The sequence below is a fragment of the Danio rerio genome, chromosome 23 (genome assembly GCF_052040795.2).
Source record: "Danio rerio strain M-AB ecotype USA chromosome 23, GRCz13ab, whole genome shotgun sequence".
Classification (NCBI taxonomy): domain Eukaryota; kingdom Metazoa; phylum Chordata; class Actinopteri; order Cypriniformes; family Danionidae; genus Danio; species Danio rerio.
Genome location: NC_141043.1, coordinates 42,503,519 through 42,528,132, shown reverse-complemented (window position 1 = coordinate 42,528,132; position 24,614 = coordinate 42,503,519). Strand labels below are relative to the sequence as shown.

Genomic DNA, 24,614 nt, shown 5'->3' with positions numbered 1-24,614 from the left:
CAGCGCTCAAATGATAGCGGGAAATGACTGAATGAGCACTGTGCTACGTCCCACGGATCGCACTTATATGTCTTTCTTTTCCTTTTCATTCCTTTAAAACCTGTTTTTACACATTTTAATCTGTTTTTAATAACTTTTAATTATTTTAATCGTTACATTGTTTATGTAAAGCCCTTTGAATTACCATTGTGTATAAAATGTGCTATATAAATAAACTTGCCTTGCCTTGTTATATATACCTCTGCTTGAAGAAAAAAATAGAGACACTTTCTCAATGCACGGCACACTCTAATTTATATGATACACACATTGGCGGCCTGTAGAGATAAACATTATGTAAAATAAAGCGGCAGGAGCAGTAAAGCGAACACACGGGTGGGTGGAGGGCTCGTGTGCGGTGGGAGTTCAGCCTGTCGATAATGAGCGCCTATACAAACTACTTCAAAGCTGATGAAAACCGCAGCCATGGATGTGCGCTTAATGCTGGAAATAATGACCTGCAGAGGGCATAAAGAGGGCAGAGAAACACCTCCGGAGGAAATGTTCATCTTTTACTTAAGCTGCGCTCTCTTTTGGCCCAATCAGGCTGATTTGAGGAGCTGTTTGATGGCCAGCTTCATCACGACTGAAGGTTGAGGAGGGATATCAATTCACAGGGAGCTGTATGAAAAGAATTCCTAAAGAGGTCATGCTTTGTTACGCTGTAAAAAATGACTAATTTTAATGGTAAAAGCTGCAAAAATGCTACAGTAAAAACCAGAATAATGGTTAACAGCATGTTTCTTTAATATTTCATTTTCATTTCATTTCATTTTCTTGTTGGCTTAGTCCTTTTATTAATCTGGGGTCGCCACAGCAGAATGAACCGCCAACTTATCCAGCAAGTTTTTACGCAGTGGATGCCCTTCCAGCCGCAACCCGTCTCTGGGAATCATCCACACACCCATTCACACACACACTCATACACTGGACAATTTAGCCTACACAATTCACCTGCACCGCATGTCTTTGGACTGTGGGGGAAACTGGAGCACCCGGAGGAAACCTACGCGAACAAAGGGAGAACATGCAAACTCCACACAGAAACGCCAACTGAGCCGAGGTTCGAACCAGCCACCCAGCAACCTTCTTGCTGTGAGGCGACAGCAATACCTACTGCGCCACTGCCTCGCCTGTTTCTTTAATATATGGTTCATAATCGTACATTGAATTTCCCAGAATTTCCTCCATGACCCTTGAGATTTTGACATTGCTACGCTTTTTAGATTTTGTTTCTCGGAGTTTTAATGTTGATAAATAATGTTTATAGTATTATTTTAATTTCATGTGTGTTACTATTAAGGTTACAAGGGGTGAAACATTTCTGGTAAATTTCCATGGGAACTTCGTCTCTGGAATTTTGTAAATATTTATGGAATCTTTATGGGAATTTATTAAAATATTAATAACATTGAGGAATTTTTTTAAACTGTATATACAAACTTAAAGGTGCAGTGTGCAAGCTTGACACCCAGAGGTTGCACTAGGTATTGCACGTCTGGTTCACAGCAAGCACAGGTTGCAGAATTGACGACACCAAAATATCAGTGATTCAGCATGTACATTAAATAATGTAAGAGATTTAATATGTATTTATTAGATTTTAACCCTTACAATTTTGTTGGAGTGCAGTAAGTGCACTATTCTGTGCTTCTAAAAGGCTGTATTTAAATTTCTATTGCATTTCGTCTGATGCAAACTGCCAAATTGCCTCATGTGGAACTCACTTCGGAGTCTGCTACTGTCCACCAAAGGTCACATTTAGGTCGTGGGTGTATACTTTGAGAGTTTTCATGACTGAATGAATAAAATAAGCGGTTTTCCACCAAGGCAACCCAGGCTGCTGTAATATAATTGGCTAAACTGGCAGTGGGTGGGTTAAAAGATCCAAAACAAAGACAGCCGTTCTGGCATGTTACTCACATTTTCAAAGCAGAATATCTGACTTCAGCGTTGTTTTTCAGATAAACAAGAATGTTTAGCATGTTTCATAAATATCTGCACACATATTATGGTATTTTTATGCTTTAGAAGAGTCTAAAACTTACAGCATCTTTTACTATACACATGTTGTTAATAAGCTGACATGCACACCAACTAAAACATATTAAAAATGACATTCTTGACTGATTCAATCGTGAGTGGAACTGAAAAGGATCTGCAAGAAAGCAATAGCAGAGGATCCCCAAAATAACCGTGAAAAAGTTTCCTAAAAAGACTCATGGCTGTATTAGATGGTGGTAAAATACTAAGCAAAGGGTCTGAATACTTACAATATTTCAGTTTTTCTTTTTTAATAAATCTGCATAAATGTCAACAATTGTGTGTTTTTCTGTCAATATGGGATGCGGTGTGTATTAGGGTTGAACGATGTCGACCAATTAGGTTGCTGATGAGTGAGAAGGGATGCAGGGGTAAGAAGGGTGCGCTACTTATTTAAGGACCGGAAGGGAGACGCACGATTTCCGGGAGATTATCATTCATTTGAAGGCACTATGAGTCCCGCAAATGCATAGAGACTCCCAGAACTTCCGGGAGACTTGAAACGTCTGAATATCACGTTTAACAACTATAGTGAGACGCGATCCAGGCGTACATCTTTGATAAACTGTTCCACGTGCACTGCTCTCTGGAGCTAAGAAGAGCGCATGACAGTGAGTGGCTGTGTCTGTGTGTGAGGTCATGTTATGTGCGTTTTCAGCGGACAGAGGGCTGTTCAGAAATTTTAAAACGTGTCTGAATAAATATAAAACATATTTATATATACTTTTTTTGTATATACCTGTTTGTCTGTGTACTTGCAATGCACAACATATATAAGTACAGCCCTCAAAAATCTCATATTTAAATGATTAATTTCTATAGGAAGCTTCACAATATTATATTTGTGATTTATATTATCGTGCAAAGAGCAAAATTCAGGAGAAACCTTTTTTTTATTTATAGAATTTAGTTAATTTTGTAGTTTGTGAATTGTCCACAACTTTCATTAGTTCATTTTCTTTTTGGCTTAGTCCCTTTATTAATCTGGGCTCGCCACAGTGGAATGAACCACCAACTTATCCAACATATGTTCTATGCAGCGGATGCTCTTTCAGCCTCAACCCATCACCGGGAAACATCCATACACTCTCGCTCACACACATACACTATGGACAATTTAGCTTACCTAATTCACATGTCTTTGGACTGGGGGGGAAACCGGAGCACAAACCCCACGCAAACACGAGGAGAACATGCAAACTCCACACAGAAATGCCAACTGACCCAGCCGAGGCTCAAACCTTCATGCTGTGAGGCGATCGTGCTACCCACTGTGCTGCCGTGCAGCCCTCCCCAACATTTTACATGAATCTAAATGTTTTAACTTTTTTATATTTTAAGGATGTTATGTGAATAAAATATTATTTTCATAAATATATCCGTTTTCTAAATTTGCCTTGTTCGAATGCACCAAAATATATGACCTATATTCACTGAGAAACGGATAAAAATGTTCATTTTCAAAATGAGGTGTACTCGTTTATGTTGAGCACTGTATATACACACACACACACACACACACACACATAATAAATATACACAAACAGTACATGCACATATTATATAATTACACTTTTATGCAATATGTGATTAGTCATAATTAATCATTAAACAGACTTAAAATAATGTGTTTCTAAAGCATGTTCACCTATTTTACACCGCATAATAAACATAATAAATCCTCTTTAATGAAGCACTCCTACTGTTTATATAAATGACATTTCCCAGCATTAACACATGCCAGATATCTATATTATGAATACTGTCACGTATTCTCCATGACTGGACATCCCTCTACAGGCCATGAGAGGAACATGCACCCCTTTTCCCAACATTTACAACTTGTTCCATGAAACAAATGATTAAAAAAAAATCTACAGATGTCAGATATTATTATATTGGCACTCCTTAGAGTTAAAGCACTATGACAGTGTAATAATCCAGAAAAAAAAACATATGAGACAATCAAGATTTAAAACAATACAGTAATGTTTAATCCTAATGAACTTATTTTAAAAGCTGTATGTACATTTGTCCGTACTCTTCAACAGCGAATGAGTGTGGAATGACAAGAGGAATGACATTTCGTTTTTGATTGACCTGTTGTGGTAATGACAGAAACAGATACATCTCAGCAGTAATCAGAGATTGATTTACCACATGGAGAGACGTGTTAGACTGAACTGAAGGAGATGAAGGGACAACAGGAGCAGCCTCGGTTTAATATCAGCTAAAAATCGCTGACTATATATGAGGACTCGATCAAGCAAATGAACGAACGTTGCTTTTCTGCCACCAGGGGGCGAGAGCGTTTAACAGTCTCATTTATCATTATTGACTCTCACCTCAGGAGGGATACTTGATTTAAGTCGATGAAAGTCGTTTAGTTTTTTTACTTTATTGTACTTAAATTAGTTGATGCAATCGGTGTGTTATTTAAGCACACACTAAATATGGAATTAAAACGTAATATAAGCATTTGTATGTTGAGATCACATTGACTGAGACTTGAATTTTATAAAGTAACACTGTTAAAAACATTCAAGAAGACATAATCTCCAATAAATATCAATATTATTCAAATCCATTTATATTGAAATATGAATATGAATAAATATGCCTACATACAGAGCTCAGCATAAACGAGTACACCTCATTTTGAAAATGAAATTTTTTAAATCCATTTCTCAGTGAATATAGGTCATAAATTTTGATGGATTTGAACAAAACCTTATATATTTATAACATAACCAGATATATTTATTAAAATACATTTTTTGCCACCGAACATCTTCAGAAATAGAAAGATAATACATTTAAATTCATGCCAAAAATTGAGGGAAAAAAATAAAACTATAACATTTCAAAACGTTACACATTTTTTTCTTTCTCTTAACTTTTGCTATTTTAAAAACTTTTTAAAAATTTTTCCCTAACATACAAATGTTGTACTATACACTCACGGCCATTTTATTAGATACATCCGGCCAACTGCTCTTTGCTGCAAATTTTTAATCAGCCAATCACATGGCAGCAACTCAATGCATTTAGGCATGTCGACATGGTCAAGACGATCTGCTGCAGTTCAAACCGAGCATCAGAATAGGAAAGAAAGGTGATTTTAATTACTTTAAACATGGTTTGTTGGTGCCAGACGGGCTGGTCTGAGTATTTCAGAAACTGCTGATCTACTGGGATTTTCCTGCACAACCATCTCTACTGTTTACAGAGAATGGTCCGAAAAAGAGAACATATCCAGTGAGCGGCAGTTCTGTGGGCGCAAATGCCTTGTTGATTCCAGAGGTCAGAGGAGAATGGCCAGACTGGTTCCAGCTAACAGAAAGGGAACAGTAACTCAAATAACTACTCATTACAACCAAGGTATGCAGAAGAGCATCTATGAACACACAACATGTCCAACCTTGAGGCAGATGGGCTACAGCAGCAGAAGACCACACCTGGTGCCACTCCTGTCAACAAAGAACAGGAAACTGAGGCTACAGTTTGCAAAGGCTCAACAGAATTAGACAATAGAAGACTGGAGAAACGTTGCCTGCTCTGATGAGTCTCAAATTCTGCTGTGACATTCAGATGGTGGGGTCAGAATTTGGTGTAAACAACATGAAAGCATGGATCCATGCTACCTTGTATCAAAGGTTCAGGCTTGTGGTGAGGGCTTAATGTTGTTGGGGATGTGTTCTTGGCACACTTTGTGCCCATTAGTACCAATTGAGCATCATGTCAATGCCACAGCCTACCTGAGTATTGTTGCTGATTGTATATAGTCATGTATACAATATAAAGTCAGAAATGTTACTAAATCAATTAGGTTTAGAAATGTGTTGACAGAAATATCTCTATTACACAGCACTTGTGAAATATTTAAAAAAGTATTAACTATATATATGTATGTATGTATGTGTATATATATATATATATATATATATATATATATATATATATATATATATATATATATATATATATATATATATATATATATATTAAATAAATATGTCTATATAAATACAATAAAACTGTAATTAAAAAAAAGTTTAGGCTAAATATTCTCATACTGGCTTGAAATTCACATAATATGCCCATCAAGCCTACATTTTATTTTATTCAAAAATACAGCAAATGTATTAAAAGTTAGCAGAAACAGTAAAAAAATATAACAATAACTGCTTTCTATTTTTGTATGTATTAAAAGTGTCATTCCTATCTGTGATGCAAAGTCGAGTGCAAAGCTTTACTGTAGCATATTTAATCATTGAATGTCTCCTTACTAAATAAACAATATATTTTTTGATAGTTCAGTTTATTCATAATCCCATCACAATTACTTGAACTTCAGCCTTGAAATCAACTATAAAAAAAGGTGTTGTTTACTTCTTTACATGGACCTGCAGCTGATGAGTGTGTGTTGCTCAGTTTTGATTAAGTTATTAAATGTTTTTTCATGTTTTGATGAGGTAATAAGCTTTACTCCTGAAGGTGACTAACGTCTCCTGCTGTATGATGCAGAAGTCCCGGCTACTGTACAAGCGCAGCATTATTCTATCAAAACAAGTATTTACTGTTGGTCATGGCATGGGTGTGACATGTTTTTTCTATTTGAACAGGGCTTTCTTTACAGGAGCAGCAGTGATTCCTGCCACGCAAGCAGCCTGCTGCGCGATTCAACCACTGGCCTTTTCCAACCATGATTATTACCATCAAAAGCACAGCAGAATCAATCATCCACAACATCTATGCAGAACATCACTGCATTAAGGCAAGGGTTAATTGTAAAAAAAAATAATAATAATAAAATAAATTTTCAAATTAACCATACTTCCTCAGTTGTATGGCAAGCCGTTTTGACATTTAATCTATAACCTGTACTAGTATCTATTTTTATGTTACTTATTCTTTAGATACTAGTGCTTTTTGAAAATATACTAGTGCGTGCACATTAGACCAGGGGTGGCCAACCCTGTTCCTGGAGAACCACCTTCCTGCAGATTTCAGTTGCTACCCATATCAAACACACCTGAACCAATTAATTAGGACCTGAACACCACGTGATAAATACAGGCAGGTGTGTTTGATATGGGTAGCAACTGAAATCTGCAGGAAGGTGGCTCTCCAGGAACAGGGTTGGCCACCCCTGCATTAGACACTGGTTGTTGATTTTTAAAAAGTGAGTAAACCCATTGTCTTTAAAAGATTAAGTAAGATCTAATTGCATAATTCTAAAAAAAATAAGTTACGTCAACCTAATGTGCCAAGTTGATGGGTTTACTCACTGTTGTTAAATAAAGTCAACTAGTAACTTAAAGTGGTTGTTGCTAGATCGGATATGGTTGCGGTCTGAAGTTAACAAGAATTATTTATATTATTCACTACATTTCTTTGCAAGACTAAAGTTTTTATTCACTCGCCTTTTTGGATCATTCATTTTTCCATTTGTGGTTATGTATAGCTGCATTGGAAAAAGGTTTTCTTTCCTTCTTTCTTTCTTTTGTCTCGTTTTTAGTCAAAATTATGTAAAAAAAAAATCTTAAATCAAGAACAGACAAGCAATATGGCATGAGAACATTTTTATTTGAGATTATATCTTAAGATTGTTTTTCTTACCCCATTGGCAAATAATTTTGCTTGTTTAAGCCAATTATTACTTATTTTGAGGTGTTTTTTTTTTCAGAAAACAAGCTATTTCTTATGCTACTTCCAGCCTGATCTCACAAGGAAATGCAAGTACGAGCATTCACGTTTTGTCAGTTTAGTGGCTAATTGTACAGATTCGTTCAGACGTACGAAAATGTACGATTTTAAAAAAGGAGGCGTGGCACCTAACCCCACCCCTAACCCCAACCGTCATTGGGTGATGAGCAAATTGTAATAAATAGTACAAATTAGATCGTAAAAATTTATACGAATTAGCCACTAAATCAAAAAGTTACGAACTGCCGTGAGATTGTATTGGCTACTTCTTGTGTCTAGTATGTATCTTAATTTGAGATTTTTTTTTTTATTTGAGTTGAAAACAGGACAAAACTTCTTAGTTTTTTTTATTATTGTTATTATAACATCTCAGGGATGAACTTTTTTGAATAAAGGGTTGGAAAAAATTAATCAAAGAAATAATGGACAGATTAATCAATTATTAAAACAATCGTTAGTTGCCGTCCTAAAAAAACAGTAGTTGTACAGAGTATTATTTGTTATCTATTAAATTACTGAATAAATTGTATTTTTAACGACCACCCCCACCCCAACCCTAAACCCAACCATCACAGCACTGTAAAAATATTAATTATTGTTATACAGTGTATTAAAAAAATGCTGCTATATTTATGTGCATGTGCATCTCCGGCCGGCCGGATGATATGCCTAAATGCTAACTGCATAATATATTTCAAATACAATCCCTTCCCTGGCGCCCAAAGCCACGCATCCTGAAATCACAAATGTGCACGTAAAAGATGACTGAGACCCACTAGATCGTGTCATTCACCAGTTAGAAAACTTTTTAGTACTTTTTAATAATGCAGGCAGGCACGCATGAATGGCGGATCTGCGTGAACAGAGATGGGCAGAAGTCCGAAGTGTGCAAAAGTAACCCAAATATTGATTAAGAATTTGTAAAAGTTTTGATTGAGTATTTGTGTGAACATATGCGCAGATGTTCAAATCTACAACTGCTGACAGACAGTTTGTGCTATTTATCAGAATTATGGAAATTATCGGCCCGACTATTTAATTGGATGAACTTTTTTTGGTCTTATGCCTTACCCAGCATATAAAAATACATATAAATATATTTAGATCATTTGCTTTAGAATGTGAAGAGACTTTCAACCACCACAGTAAAAATGTTTCTGAAGACAATCACTTACTGCACCTTAAAGGCAACAGATTTACTCACTTTATTTAAAGCAATCTAACTAATTTCTTTTTAAAAAGCCAACAAGTCCAAAATACCAAAATTGACAAGTGCATAAAAACAGTGTATTTGCCTGCAGCCTCTTGCATTCAGCAGAGCCTGAGCTCATAGTAATTAGCAGTTAATGTGTCCATCAGTGTTTCATAATACAAGGAACTTTTTAAAAACTGACCTTCATCATCTATTATTGCATGATGATGTCACTACAACCAAACTACACAATCGAACGCTCTTGTTCAATCACTCGCCAATCCGCTTTTCCACAATCTCCCTCAAACAAGTCAAAGAAAACGGTTTTGAAAAGACTCTACAGTAACACAGCGCTGAATGAAATTCCCATCCAGTGAAAACATCGGGGCCATTTGTTCCCTTCACGGTTATTGTGTATGAGATCTGATTTGATTATCTAATCTGACATAAAGGGCGTATGACTCACTGCGTATCTGCAACGACGAGCATAAATGGGGGAAATGTGTCTGCGTTCTGTCGCGACCCACGTGCTGCTTTATTTATTTATGTTGCTCAAAGCCAGTGATGTCATAGTGAGCCACTTCCTGAACACTGGGTTCATTCATGCCATCCACCCTAGTTAGGGCACAAACAAGCTGTTGCCTGGCAATGGAGGAAACGCTACAAGATGCTTATTTGCCTTGAGATGTGAAGTCAAAGAGTCATCTGTTGGTTTCTGTTGAGATTGAAATGGATGAAATAAGCTTCTGTTGTATCACAGCAGGGTTGGCTGAACTGGTCAATGATTAACTGCTTTAATTTGGAGCACTTTTGTGAAATAAAGAGAACAGGTGGTTTGGTTATATCATCACAGTCAACACTGCACTAGGCATGGGCTGGTATATAAGACTCTGACAGTATGATAACCTTGGATAAAAATATCACGGCATCCCAGTATCAGGCTCACTGCTCTAAAACATATACTTTTCATCAGTCTGGGTAAAAATCTAAAACCTTTTTTCCCTTTGTATTAGGGTTGTGTATCGTTTTTTGTTTTTTTTTCGATACCGGTGCTAAATCGATACTTTTAAAATGGTACCGATGCCTGAACCAATATTTTTTAGCCACAAAATTAATTGACAATAAATATATATATATATATATATATATATATATATATATATATATATATATATATATATATATATATACACACACACATATATATATATACACACACACACACACACACACACACACACACACACACACACACACACACACATATATATATATATATATATATATATATATATATATATATATATATGTGTATATATATACACACATATATATATATATATATACACACATACATATATATATACACACACACACACACACACACACACACATACATACATATATATATATATATATATACACACATACATACATATATATACATACATATATATCATATATATATATATATATATATATATATATACATACATATATATATACATATACATACATATATATGTATACATATATATATATATATATATTTGGGGCTTGTGACTACTTTTATATCAGTGATCTGATGATTTGCCTTAATCTGAATAAGACAGCAATATGATTCAGGTGTTTACATGAGTTGCTTTTTGAATGATATATACATGATTCCCAATTACATGTTATAGCACATAGATCCATTAACTTCATTGCGTCACCAGCCTAGAAATGTTTCCTTGGCAGTTTGTGTCTGTGGACATTTAAGATATTAAAAAAATCACTGTTTACGTGGTAGACTCTTGATCAGAGTAGTGTCTCAATCATATTAAAATCCGAGTGTTGGTGTCCATGTAAATGTACTCAGATAATGTGCCAGATGATGTCACAAGCTGTTAAAAACAGTCAATTCCTCACATTTAAGTTGATTCCATGAGCTCTCACATTTTATAAGTTTGACGTGTTTCTCTCTTACATGCAACTTTTTGAATGGGTTATTTTTGCAGTTATTCACCTGATTTTCTACTTAATTGTGAGGTATAAATATTACATTTTAGTGACATTTTTGGAACAATTTTTTGCTGGATTAGATTTTCGGATGGTTATCATAACCACACTTTTTGGACCTAGCAAAAATATTTTAAATAATTTTGTCAAATTGCTTATCACACTATGTTACTATTTTATTTCTAACAAACTAATAAATAAACTAATAATTAATAAAAAAACATTAAAACATAACAATAATCCAACTTTTGGAGTTAAGAACCCCCCGAACCCCCCTTGTCTACAGACCTGATAATTAAATTTTACTTAATAAATTGTTTAAAGACAGGATTACTTAGTAATATATTATTAATTAAATAATTAAAATTAAATAAGATATAATAAATATTTATTTTTCGGGAGTGAGGGTTTTTTAATTCACCTGTTCCCACAAATGTCAAGTGCAAACCTACATTCTTGCTAAAATGTCAACTAAAAGTACTGTCAGCGACATTCAATCTAATAGCAAGCAAAAGCAAAGTAAAACTTCAGAATTGTTTGCTAATATAATTGAAATTATTTTAAGCATTTTAGCAGTAAGAAGCCAAAATGCAGATTATTGAATTATTGACTTGACTACAAAATTAAATTGCAAATCAAATCGAAATATCCGTCAAAAAAATAATAAAATAAAAAACGCAATTAGACATTTTCCCAAATCGCACAGAACCTAATGTGAAGGCATTAATGGACAAATCAGCAGAGCGATCATATTGTAAAACATATCAAATGTTGTTTTGGTCATTCTAAAATCCCTCAGCCAAAGTCCATCATCAAAATGGTTCAGTCTTATTATTATTATAACCTCCTGAAGCATCTCACACCTCCCCAAAACCACTGCACATTCACTGCATTTCGTTTTTATCTTCTGAGGCGAAAGTAACTTTTTTATGTACTGTAGGAAAAAAGTCAAGTTTGATCTGATATTTGAAGCTAGTTTGTCTGGAAGTGACCATTTTGTTCTCCTTTACAAGTTTGATGGAAACCCTTAGTAAACAAAAAAGTTGTGAATGTATTTTGCTGAAAATTGAAACCATTTGTAAAAAAAAAAAAAAAAAATATATATATATATATATATATATATATATATATATATATATTATATATATATATATATATATATTATATATATATATATTATATATATATTTAATAGAAATTATTATTATGTATACTAGTGTAGCCTATATGCGCAAGTATTTATATATTTCACCATACAGCTCACTGCCATAATTGTTCTTCTCCACATACAAAAATTAACAGTTTACTACTGTAATGTAATATTGATCATCGTTTGTAAACAGTTTTACAACACATGTAATGGTTAAACTACGTTTGTGTAGGACAGCTATGATTTATGATTACGATTTAACTAACGTTATATAACTGTGTGGTTTGTTAGTGCTAATTGCTCACCTTGATTTGTATTGTGGTGTCCAAATAATCAAAGAAATCACTTACCTTGTCATCTTGTCGCTTACAAATGCGATACTTCAAATATTGATTAGCTTGGTAACGTTACTGTTTATTAGGCCTAAGTTACCATTAACGTTACTAGTGTTTGGTAAGCTGTATATCGTTGGTGTTTTGAATTGCTGAAACAGTTCTTACCTTTTTGAAGTCACCAAAATCAGCCATCTTTATCACAGGTTGTGCTTCGAAGTAGAGCTGCATAATTAATTACGATTGTGTTAATCATATTTTCAAGTTCAGGAGAGAAGAAATCGCGGCTGCACGAGTGTTTTCATTGTTTTACACACGTTGCTCAGAGACCTTGACACCTCCAAATGATGTTGAATGAGTCACATACTGTATTTGTAAGGTGTAATTCACCTAAAAATGTCATTTTTGTCTTCATATAATGATGTTTTCGCGGCCGGAAAATCACACTTGACTTGAGCTGCAGACCGTAAGCTGTTATCAGAGATGGCGCGCGCGCGCTCTACTTTATGATAGACGCGCGCGCGTCTTCTTTAGTGAACAGAACCTGCATATATGGCGAGTAACGGGTAATACAGTTGTAAATAATATTCAGTTTGTGGCACAGAGTAATCGTTTGGGAGCCGCGCGCGAAGTATGAACAGGCACTTAGCAGTCAAAATGAAACCAAAAGTGTGCACTTCATTTAAATGATCATATCGCATTTAGAGTTATGACTGCGACAATCATTTGATAGTTGTTTTCTTTCATAGCGAATACACAGTTGTGCATGAAAATAAATGTTTACAATGTCAGTATAACTACTTTAGCCTATTGTTGAATATAATCTGTTAATGGCAAATGTCTGATTTTACCAGTGAATAAATGTGTCTAATATGACAGATTGCAAGCATATATCTCAAATATAATAATTCAACATCAGAATTATTATAGGTAAGACAGAATTATTTATAAAAACCAGTAGACCTACACATAATAATATTATCGATGTTGTGCCATGTTTGTTTTTACCATACCTTTATTTTACATCTACAGAATCGTGAGAAAATCGTGATCTATATTTTAAGAAAAAAAAATTGCGATTCTCATTTAAGCCAGAATTGTGCAGCTCTTATATATATATATTATATATATATATTAAGGGTGTAACGATACGTATTGAACTGATCGGTACGAGACTTTCGGTTCGGTACGCATTACAAACCGAACGATTCAATTCAGACTAACATCGAAAAGAATAAAAGGGAATACGTACAAAATATAATGTTTTCAGTGCAACAACGCTCAACATGGCATCCCAAATGAGGTGGCAGACAACATGCTGCTTTCCCTGCTGTCATGTTAAACAGTAGAACATCGCTTTTGAACTCAGAATATAACTTTATTAAATCATGATGCACTCATAAGCAATCTTGCTAGCTTCTGTGTCAGCCTGGCAGCTGCCTCCACCCTCCTTTGCCCCAGCAACCCTTGACCCCCGACACAAAACAGCCAATCTCCAAACACTACTACAGGTACTCACCCCCGCCACTCAGGTACATACAGTAGCATGCACACGCCTCCACCGCTCTTCAGATACGTCGTGCACTATCACCGCCACCAAGAGATCGGTGGAAAAAAAACATCTGAGAGATCTTAATCGATAGTGAAAATGTCGGGTTTTAAGGAAATGTTAAATGAAATGGAGATCCGTTACATTATTCCTTCATAAGCTCATTTCAGTCAGATAATTCCTGCTTTCAGATCCACTGAAATAGCAGATCAAATCAAGCAGATCTGTGCAGTCTGGAGAAAAGATGGACACTCATCTTTCTGAAAATAAAAAAAATACTTAAAAATTGATTGAAACTGAGTTCCATATAAAAACTAAATTGTTCTTTTCTCTTTATTTGTTTAACTGCTACAATATTACATGATTTTTTTTATAAGCAGCTTTTTGGTTTTGAGTATAAAGAAGGATTTGTTTTATTTGTTGTTAAGCAGAAACCCCAGAAGTGTAGCTCTATCACTGTTTGAAGTAAAAAAAAAAAAAAAAGGATCATACTTTTATGATGTTAGTTTTAATACATTAATTAAATAATTAAATTAAATCAGAGATTCATCCTCTGGCTTTTTTCTTTTTTTGCTGTATCGAAAACGTACCGAACAGTGACACCACTGTATCGTATCACGGTTCGGGAACATCTGAATAAACTTTCTGAAATCTACTACACGAAACATTTCTTATAAATCACAAAGCTCTTGTTTTTGTGTGGGTTTTTCTTCAAGTTTTGTACTTGTTCTTAAAGAAAAGACGGGTGTACATGAGGACAATTATTAAATCAAACACATACAACAAGATTTTTGAACATTTTCTTTATTCAAATAAATGTACAATACAAAAACAATGACATTCTGCACAGTTAAAATAAATAAATAAACAGTTAAAATAAATCACAGCATAGAGCAGGAAAAAATGATTCTCTGACTTGTTTTGTGCACTCAATCTGAGCATTGCTTTTACAGAAGAATAAAATCTGAAAAACATATATAACATTTTAAATTAGTTCACCACCCAGCCCTCCCTCTTCTCCGCCTCAGGCAAAGCCAGAGGAGTGGTATCCATAGGCGTATTATGGAAAAGGAAACCAGTTGAAGCTGCTGGGGCAACAGGATCCTCCTGGCTTATTCTTTTCTCCAATACTTATGGATACCGATCCTCAGCTTTAACTCAATCTAAGCGGTGACTGTCTTTGGAAAGTGCACCATCTAAATTCTAAAATAAAAAAAGTTGCTTTTTTTAAGTGCAAAGTTGAAATCGATCAGAGCATAGATCGGGGCAGAATCTGTGCTCTGATTAATTTCATTTGCACAATAAGAAAAGCAATAGTTTAAGTGCACAGATAAACACAGTTAACAGAAGTTCTAGTAAATTGAAACGCTCAGTCTGGTTGAGTTTCAGTTTAGTTCAGTTCAGTGTGGTTAAATTTCCACTGCTGAACGCCCAAACAGTGAAGAGCAAATCTTTCGATGCGCAGCTCCACAAGTCCCAAACCAAGCAAGCCAGTGGCGACAGTGGCGAGGAACAAAACTTCACCATTTGAAGTGAAGGAAAAAAACCTCGAGAGAAACCAGGCTCAGTTTGGGCACGGCCATTTCTCCTCTGACCAAACGTCTTGTGCAGAGCTGCACATCGCACATTGTGCAGGTGTGAGTAGGTCACCTACAGAGATTCGTCTATCACTGGGGCTTGTATTAATTCATTAATTGTATTTCCTGCTTAATATGAAACTCATTTTTTAGGGTGCACATATATCCAGAGATTAAAAAAGAAAGCTTAAAAATAAGTTAGGGCTAGGGTCGGTGGTTTGAGTCCCAGGTAGACAAAGAGGCCCTTTCTATATGGCACACAAACCAGCGACCTTTCTGTGCAGTGCTTTTTTTAGTTGTATATTACTATGCCTTGTTGCCGTTTGATTTCTTTCTTTTTCTTAGGTTCAAGTAACGACAACTGGAGCAGAAAGGATGAGAAGGGCCTGATGCGCCTCGCCCTGGTGACATAACTCATGGCTTCATCCAGAGGTATTTTGTAGTACATCATCAGATATGCTACAAACAGTGTTGGCGCGTGACTGACACCATGCCTGCAGTGAATGAACAGGACATCTGTGGAAATAAAATCAGAAAGTGAGTCAACACAAAGTCAAACGCAAACAGTTAGTGCAGGGGTCACCAAACTTGTTCCTGGAGATCCGGTGTCCTGCAGATTTTAGCTCCAACCCCAATCAAAAACACTTGAACAAGCTAATCAAGGTCTTACTAGGTATACTAGAAACACCCAGGCAGACGTGTTAAGGCAAGTTGGAGCTAAACCCTGCAGGTACACCGGCCGAGATTGGTGAACCCTGAGTTAGTAAGTGTAAAAGGCTTGATGAAAAGATCTTACTGTCTGGATTTCTCAGGGCCTTTCTGATGAACTTGCCAGCTGGCCAGAAGTATCTGATGATTCTGAACTGGTCGTATGTTGTAGGCAAGCCGCAATATTTGATGTGCATGCCTTCATAATATTCCGGTCCTGTAAGGATCTTTCCGCTTACTCCATTCTTCTTTATTTTTCCCACCCAGGTCATCTTCGGCGCTGCTGCATTTAGGATGTGGGTGACTCCCAATTCCATCAGTTTGCGTCGATTTCTTGCTGTCTCTCTGCACAATAACACAATTTTGGTTAGTCTTTCACTAAAAAGGCGTGCAATTATTTTCAGAAAACACAAAGCTAAAATAGTTTCACACTCCTGAGATGGTCGAGTATTTTTCTAATAACTGTCAACCATTCCTTACTTGATTCCTATTAATACTCCCTCATTTTAGTTTATCACATGGTCTATGCTGTTTTTGTGCTGTAGACTTACTCATCTCCAATGTAGACATTGCGCCAGACCTCCGTATATGGTGACAGGGGCAGTGTACATTTGTTCACGGTGGCTTCTATTTGTAATAACTCTGCAAGCTTCTCAAAGTCGAAAATTTCTTCCAGCAGTTTGTGAGGAGGCAAACTGCTTGGACCCGGCTTTCCAAGATCGTGTCTAGGACTTGTAAGCTTGTAGTAGAATTCAGAAAGTTTATTCATCATCCACTCTTTGGTGATTCCTAAAAGGGAAAAAAACAAAGACATTACATTTAGATTTTTCCTAGAATATAAAAATCAACTGTCGAATGACTTTAAACACATTGTCTTTATCGTTATGTTCCTCCATTGTGTGAATGATTTAAAAGATTTCTCATTGTAATGCTGGCTCTCATTGCTTTACCTGTTGGCCGGTGATCTTCAGGGGTTTCAGGAGAATAATCCACGGCATCCTCATCGGTCACAACAGGCCCTGTTGGGTCAGTCACATCAGGAGTGCTTGCATCTGGGACACTCAACCGCTGTGGTGCATCAGGTTTGGTCTTAAGCTTTGCTGTGATGCCATGAAGCTTTTTGAAGAATGCACAGATTTTGCTAATCTTGCTCACTTTGGTACTTTCTGAAAAAAAAGAAGATAAATAATGTTATTAGAAACATCTCCACTAACGTAAAGTAGTCTGAATTTATAGCCATGTTTGCATTTCATTGTAATATTGAATCTCAAATGCTCTGTTAACATTTACCTGTTGGGTTCATGGCATCTGTGATGTTGACGTCCATACTTTCTGTTGGCACAGGTTCCTTTTCAGAACCGCTTGGACTTGGGACACCTTCCGGATCAACCAGATCCAATTCAGCTTCTGGCTCAGGAACACTTGTTTGCGCTGTGTCAACCTGACATATTTCAACAGTCTTAGGCTGTGCCGAGAACCCAAAAAGCTTTTGGATGAATGCACCAATTTTCTTGATCTTCTTCACTGTTGGAACATTAGGAGAAAAATGTTATCTTCAGCCACAGATCGCACAATAGCTTGATTACACTGACTTGTACATCATTTCTATTTGCACCTCATTGCAATATTGCATTTTATAAGCTCTGTTAATATATTTACCTGTTGGTCTGTACACCTGAGTGGTTTCAGGAGAAGCATTCATGCCATCCTGGTCAATCCCACTGTTGCTCTCCACCTCTTCTGTTGAAGGCTCTCCTGGTTTATAAACCAGCACAGACCTCTTCAAGTTGAAGGAAACGCGAGGTTTGATGCGGTCAACATGTAGAGTTTCTCTAAACAAAGGTTTCTGTTTAAAACTGCTTGGACGTGGGACGCCTTCTGGATCAACCAGATCCAATTCAGCTTCTGGGTCAGAAACACTTGTTTGCTCTGTGTCGACCTCATATATTTCAACAGCGGGGTCCATCTTAGGCTGTACTAAAATACTAAACCGCTTTTGGATGAGTGCACCAATTTTCCTGATGATCTTCACTTTTGGAAAGCCTGTGGAAAAAAAATATAATGTTATCTTCAGTTACACAATTACATAATAGCTTAATTAGACTGACTTGTTTGCCATTGCAATATTGAATCTCATAAAGACTGTTGATGTATTTACCTGTTTGTCCGTCCACCAGTGGGATTTCAGGAGAAACATTCATGTCACCCTGATTAATCCCACTGCTGCTCTCCACCTCTTCTGTTGAAGGCTCTGCTGGTTCCTTCACAAGCTTAGAAACCAGCACAGACCTCTTCAAGTTAAAGGAAGTATGAGGTTTGATGAGGTCAACTTGTAGAGTTTCTCTAAACACAGCTTCCTGTTCAGAACTGCTTGGATCTGGGACACCTTCCGGATCAACCAGATCCAATTCCATTTCTGGCTCAGGAGCACATGGTTGCTCCATTTCGACCTCATTCATTTCAGAAGCTGGTTCATAATCGCTTGCCTCTGAAACACTTATCATCTCAGCAACATCTGGGTCTGTCTGATGCTGTGCCGAGAACTTATAAATCATTGGGACATCTGCAGACATCTTCCACACTTCAGGTACTTCTGCAAAAATATAAAAAGTTATGTTATCTTCAACCACAGATTGCATAATAGCTTCATTAGAATGACTTGTTTGCCATTGCAATATTGCATATCATAAAGACTGTTGATATATTTACCTGTTGGTCTGTCCAGCAGTGGAATTTCAGGAGAAGCATTCATGCCACCCTGGTCGATCCCACTGCTGCTCTCCACCTCTTCTGTTGAAGGCTCTGCTGGTTCCTTCACAAGCTTAGAAACCAGCACAGACCTCTTCAAGTTGAAGGAAGTATGAGGTTTGATGAGGTCAACTTGTAGAGTTTCTCTAAACACAGCTTCCTGTTCAGAACTGCTCGGATCTGGGACACCTTCCGGATCAACCAGATCCAATTCAGCTTTTGGCTCAGGAGCACATGGTTGCTCCATGTCGACCTCATTCATTTCAGAAGCTGGTTCATAATCGCTTGCCTCTGAAACACTTATCATCTCAGCAACATCTGGGTCTGTCTGATGCTGTGCCGAGAACTTATAAATCATTGGGACATCTGCAGACATCTTCCACACTTCAGGTACTTCTGCAAAAATATAAAAAGTTATGTTATCTTCAACCACAGATTGCATAATAGCTTCATTAGAATGACTTGTTTGCCATTGCAATATTGCAAATCATAAAGCATGTTGATGTATTTACCTGTTGGTCTGTCCAGCAGTGGGATTTCAGGAGAAGCATTCATGCCACCCTGATTAATCCCACTGCTGCTCTCCACCTCTTCTGTTGAAGGCTCTGCTGGGTCCTTCACAAGCTTAGAAACCAGCACAGACCTCTTCAAGTTGAAAGAAGTATGAGGTTTGATGAGGTCAACATGTAGAGTTTCTCTAAACACAGCTTTCTGTTCAGAACTGCTTGGACCTGGGACACCTTCCGGATCAACCAGATCCAATTCAGCTTCTGGCTCAGGAGCACATGGTTGCTCCATGTCGACCTCATTCATTTCAGAAGCTGATTCATAATCGCTTGCCTCTGAAACACTTATCATCTCAGCAACATCGGGATCTGTCTGATGCTGTGCCGAGAACGTATACATCATTGGGACATCTGCAGACATCTTCCACACTTCAGGTACTTCTGCAAAAACATTAGAAGTTATGTTATCTTCAACCACAGATTGCATAATAGCTTAATTAGGCTGACTCGTTTGCCATTGCAATATTGAATCTCATCAAGACTATTGATATATTTACCTGTTTGTTTGTCCACCAGTGGGATTTCAGGAGAAACATTCATGCCACCCAGATTAATCCCACTGGTGCTCTCCACCTCTTCTGTTGAAGGCTCTGCTGGGTCCTGCAGAAGTTCAGATGCCAACGCAGAGCTCTTCAAGTCATAGGACGTATGAGGTTTGATGAGGTCAACATATAGAGTTTCTCTAAACACAGGTTCCTGCCCAAAACGTCTTGGAACTGGGACACCTTCCGGATCAACCAAATCCAATTCAGTTTCTGGATCAGGAACATATGATTGCTCCATGTCGACCTCATCCATTTCAGAAGCTGATTCATAATCACTTCCTTCTGAAATACTCAGCAAATCAGGATCTGTCTCAGATTGTGCCGAGAACCCAAAAAGTTTTCGACAGAAGGAGAAGAATTTGCCAATCTTCGTCACTTCGGGAACTTCTGAAAAAAAGATTATAAGTATGTTATGTTATCCAAGCACATACTGCATAATTAGACTGACTTGTAAACAATTTCTATCATATTGCAATATTGCATCTCAAATGCTCAAATGTTGACATTTACCTGTTAGGTTCATGGCATCACTGATGTCGACCTCCTGACTTGCTGTAATTACAGGCTCCTGTTCAGAACGACTTGGACTTGGGACGCCTTCTGGATCAACCATATCCAATTCAAGTTCTAATGTTGGAACACTTGGAATCGTGAAACACAATTCCTCTGAATCAGTTGGATTATATCCAACCTCTGAAAAACAAAAACAAAAGTTGACATCTTCAAACACTGAGTAGACATGGATAATTAATATGTGGTCACAATAACATGTAGTTATATGGTCAAATGTTTGGGGTCAGTAGGATTTTTTAAATGTTTTGAAATAAGCCTCTCCTGCTCATCAAAGCTGCATTTATTTAATCAAAAATACAGTACAAATTGTAAAATTGTAAAATGTTATTGCACTATAAAAGAACTGTTCAAAATTAGTTAATAATTTAATTTATTCCAGTGATTTTAATGATGAATCTTCATTACTCCAGTTTTCAGAGTCAAATGATTTTTCAGAAATCTTAATAATATTAGTAATGGTAACTGTAAAAAGCAATAATGACTGTAGTAATAAAAAATTTGAACTACATACAATGAGTAATATATATGTAATAAATAAATATTTAACAATGTTCTAACATTAAACAAATGCAGCCTTGATGAAAACATGAAAAATGACCCCAAACGTTTGACTGGTAGTGTACATTAATTCAAATTGGTCTCTCTCTCTCTCTCTCTCTGTCTATATATATGATTCTAGATTTGTGAGTGCATTTAGTGCACATTGGAACACAAATTATGTCAAGTACACGTATGTATGTATAACAGTATGTATGTTTGTAGATTGAAGACTCCTATAATACCTATTCTTGACGGTTTCCACCTCAATCATACATTAGGATTTGAACATTATGAAATAATTTGAATGATATAATCTTTATACAGTATATAAATAAATCATTATTATTTTTTGCGCTTTTAAGTTATATAAACTGTTGCATAAAATAACTATTTTGACTGTTTTAACTGATGGCAGTTTAAAAAGTTGTAAAACAGGATTTAATAACAGAATCAAACATTTCCTATCACATTTCTGCATTTTATATTCTACATTATTGGATTCAGTTCACTGTAAAGTCTACATTTGTTGTATGTACCCAAAATTAAAGATATGTGAAGACCTTTTAGTTATTTATAAAAGTATTTCCAGTGTTTTCAATGAGATAAATAAATTCTGATGGCTGCAACACACTCCTCAAAATATAATTTAAGCTGAATAAACAAGAAAATGTAATAGATTAGCCAAATTAAACAGTCTAGAAACAGAATCACAATAAGCAGATGAACTGAATATATCATGTTGGTATAAAATGAGCATCTCAGTCTCTGCAATCTGTGATTATAGCTCAACATTTTGTGCCTAAAGTCAAGAGAGAATCACAAATGAAATATCTTATTAAACAACTTCTGCTGCTAAACACTAAAGAATATATATGTTGTAGAACGCTGTGACCACTGACCTCTATATTAGGAAAAACAAACACTGTGGTACAGATTTTTAGATTAGATTCAACTTTATTGTCATTACACATGTACAAGTACAATGCAACGAAATGCAGTTTAGGTCTAACCAGCAGTGCAATAGCAGCAAGTGCAGGATACTGGAATAAGTTATAAAGTGCAGTTATAGAAAAACTATGGTGATATTTACAGATTTGCAACATTCTTCAAATTATCTTCTTTTGTGTTCAACAGAAACAAAAACTCTCTAAGTGTTGGATCTACTTGACGCTGAGTAAATATTAAGTTAATTTAAAACTTTGGGTGAACTAATTCACAAGTCTTGTATCATGCCAAATATTTAAAACTTTAACAGTAATAGTATCCCAATTCCTAAGCAATCAGCCTTATAATTTTGAGGAAAGATGATGTACACACTGTTAAACATCCCTCTATTGTACTCCATTTCTGCAGTGTGTTGCAGCCAGTCGTGATAAAAATGTGTTTCATATTTCCAGAATACATATATTATATATTTATTCTCTCTATATATATATATATATTTACAACTCATTTTGTCAGTGAAAACATTTGAGATCTTTTTGTGTGTTTGTCAACTGAAAAATAGTGTGAGAGTTTTACCTGTTGGGTTGTTATCTTCTGTGGTTTCAGGAGAGGCGTCTATGCCACCCTGATCCTCACAAGTGCTGTTTGAAACTCCGGCATCCATATTCACATCTGTAATTTGCGATTCAACATGAACTGGGATTGGAGTTTGATATAATTCGTCGTCGACGAAAACCAATAATCGGATATATCTCTGGTTACTCGCCATTGAGTTTAGCGTTAATACCGATTTCTGACTACTGAACTGCGAATTCCAAATGAACTGACGAAATTCTTTTTGACCGCGCGTCAAATTCCAACGCTCCACGTTCCACGGTTGCCGTAGTAATAGGACGCGCGTTTGAGGGGGGAGTGGGAGGGGGGATTGTATACCGCTAAAGTGAACTACGCTAGAGTTCAGTATTATATTAAAGTTTTATTAATGAAAACATTACATTATTGTTTTATATGTACCATTTTGAATAAAGAAATACGAAATATGTCTGTAAAATATGTGTAACTTTTTAAAAACAAAATGCTGAAGTCCCCCCACTGCTGAAAAATGGAAATGTCCAAATACTGCACCATGCTTTTTATGTCTTTTAACTAATGTTAACGACACGGCAGCTCTGAATCCGAATATGGAGAGAAACGCGATGTCCAGCTGAATATATTGATCTGCTGGTCAAGAATGGACATAAGTTAAACATAATTGTTGTTGGCGAACTTGGCGTTTGCCAAAGCTGATTTGCTGAAAATGGCGGAGACGCGGAAGGCGACGTTAATAACGTGAGTGCACTGCAGCTTGTGCACATCGTAAAGTGAATATAATTAGCTAACTTTTATTAGCTTGAGAATTTTTCATTTCGAGTTACTTTTTAAATATTTCTCTTATTAAGTCAGTGAGACGCTGTGCGCCAAGTCCATTTATAGCTTTGGAATATTGAAATGCTTCTGAGGCCTAGAAGAGCTCACTTGGGGAAGGTGGTGTAACGTTAACAACAGCAAGTAACGGTAAATTGTTCTTAATCAAACTAAAGAGCATTGATAGTACACACAAAGACGGAGTATTAAATTGTCAATGATGAGAGACATCCTGCTCATACACCTTCAAATTGTTACCATCTTACAGCTAAAAGGGAGTTATTTAATGTTTTATTTTAAAATACATTTCAACCCATCCCTGATTATACATATTATACATATACCTATTACACATTATTTTAGATGGGATGAGTAAGAAACTAGTCCTACTAAACAAAGGACAAATTTGTACAAGTTGTCTTCAAAATACATTTCTTGAGCAATATCTTTGATGTGTAGGCAGTGTTGGGGAGGTTACTTTAGAAATGTAATAAATTACGGATTTCAATTTTCTTTATTTAAAATGTAATATGTAGTGTACCTTTTCATTTACTTTATAAAAGTAAAATATCTAATTACTTTTTAATTACTGTTAAGTTTCTAAAGAATATTTTCAACTGAATCATTTTCAAGCATTTACACCAAGCAGGTGTGACCGTACAGTAGCTCTGTTTACAGTAGTAGCTATGTTTCCATCCAAAAATGCGAATGAACTTTATGTGCAAAACTGCATTATCGCATAAAAGTTGTGCGAATGAAGCACCGTTTCAATCCAACGAGTTAAAGCGAACAGGGTTTGCTTTATTAATATTATTGAGAAATTGAACATTACATATTCTAAAACATCATTTACAAAAGCTAACACGTATTCTAATTTCATATAAATCATATAAATAAATAATGAGGCTATTTATTATAAAATTAAATGTAATATATATTATTTATCAGAAATGAACAAATCATGCTTTAATAATAATATTAATTATGATGATG

General features: G+C 35.9%; 1 protein-coding gene and 1 long non-coding RNA gene across 7 annotated transcripts; both read right to left on the bottom strand.

The window, feature by feature from the left end:
• Positions 1-3,630: 3,630 nt before the first annotated feature.
• Positions 3,631-12,945, bottom strand: LOC147838271 (uncharacterized). Its single transcript, XR_015524100.1, has 3 exons — positions 12,635-12,945; positions 5,504-5,552; positions 3,631-5,415 (listed from the first exon to the last, which is right to left on the bottom strand). It is a non-coding gene; the product is annotated as an uncharacterized LOC147838271 (long non-coding RNA).
• Positions 12,946-13,730: 785 nt separating this feature from the next.
• LOC137489145 (uncharacterized) lies at positions 13,731-24,110 on the bottom strand. 6 transcript variants are annotated; one of them, XR_015523909.1, is made up of 13 exons: positions 22,794-23,095; positions 20,670-20,852; positions 20,112-20,546; positions 19,561-19,995; positions 19,010-19,444; positions 18,459-18,893; positions 18,221-18,343; positions 17,960-18,146; positions 17,591-17,824; positions 17,251-17,466; positions 16,852-17,089; positions 16,389-16,645; positions 14,808-16,108 (listed from the first exon to the last, which is right to left on the bottom strand). XR_015523909.1 is itself a non-coding variant. In XM_087307653.1 (12 exons), the coding sequence occupies exons 1-12, from the start codon at positions 22,984-22,986 to the stop codon at positions 15,885-15,887; spliced, it is 3,666 nt and encodes a 1,221-aa protein (XP_087163779.1). In that variant the 5' UTR covers positions 22,987-24,110; the 3' UTR covers positions 13,731-15,884. The 6 variants fall into 6 exon arrangements, 4 of the variants coding, with proteins under 4 accessions (XP_087163779.1, XP_087163778.1, XP_087163780.1 ...); XR_015523910.1 differs by having other exon boundaries at positions 20,112-20,543; XM_087307653.1 differs by having other exon boundaries at positions 13,731-16,108; positions 17,960-18,343; positions 20,112-20,543; positions 22,794-24,110.
• Positions 24,111-24,614: the final 504 nt, after the last annotated feature.

Bases quoted from the DNA above. Each gene is read 5' to 3' on its own strand.
- LOC137489145 (XM_087307652.1), bottom strand. From the start codon at position 22,986: ATGGCGAGTAACCAGAGATATATCCGATTATTGGTTTTCGTCGACGAC. The intron at 19,996-20,111 runs GTAAATATATCA...ATGTTTTTGCAG, and splicing joins ACTGGTGGACAAACAAACAG to AAGTACCTGAAGTGTGGAAG. The intron at 17,467-17,590 runs GTAAATGTTAAC...CTTTTTTTTCAG, and splicing joins AGATGCCATGAACCCAACAG to AAAGTACCAAAGTGAGCAAG.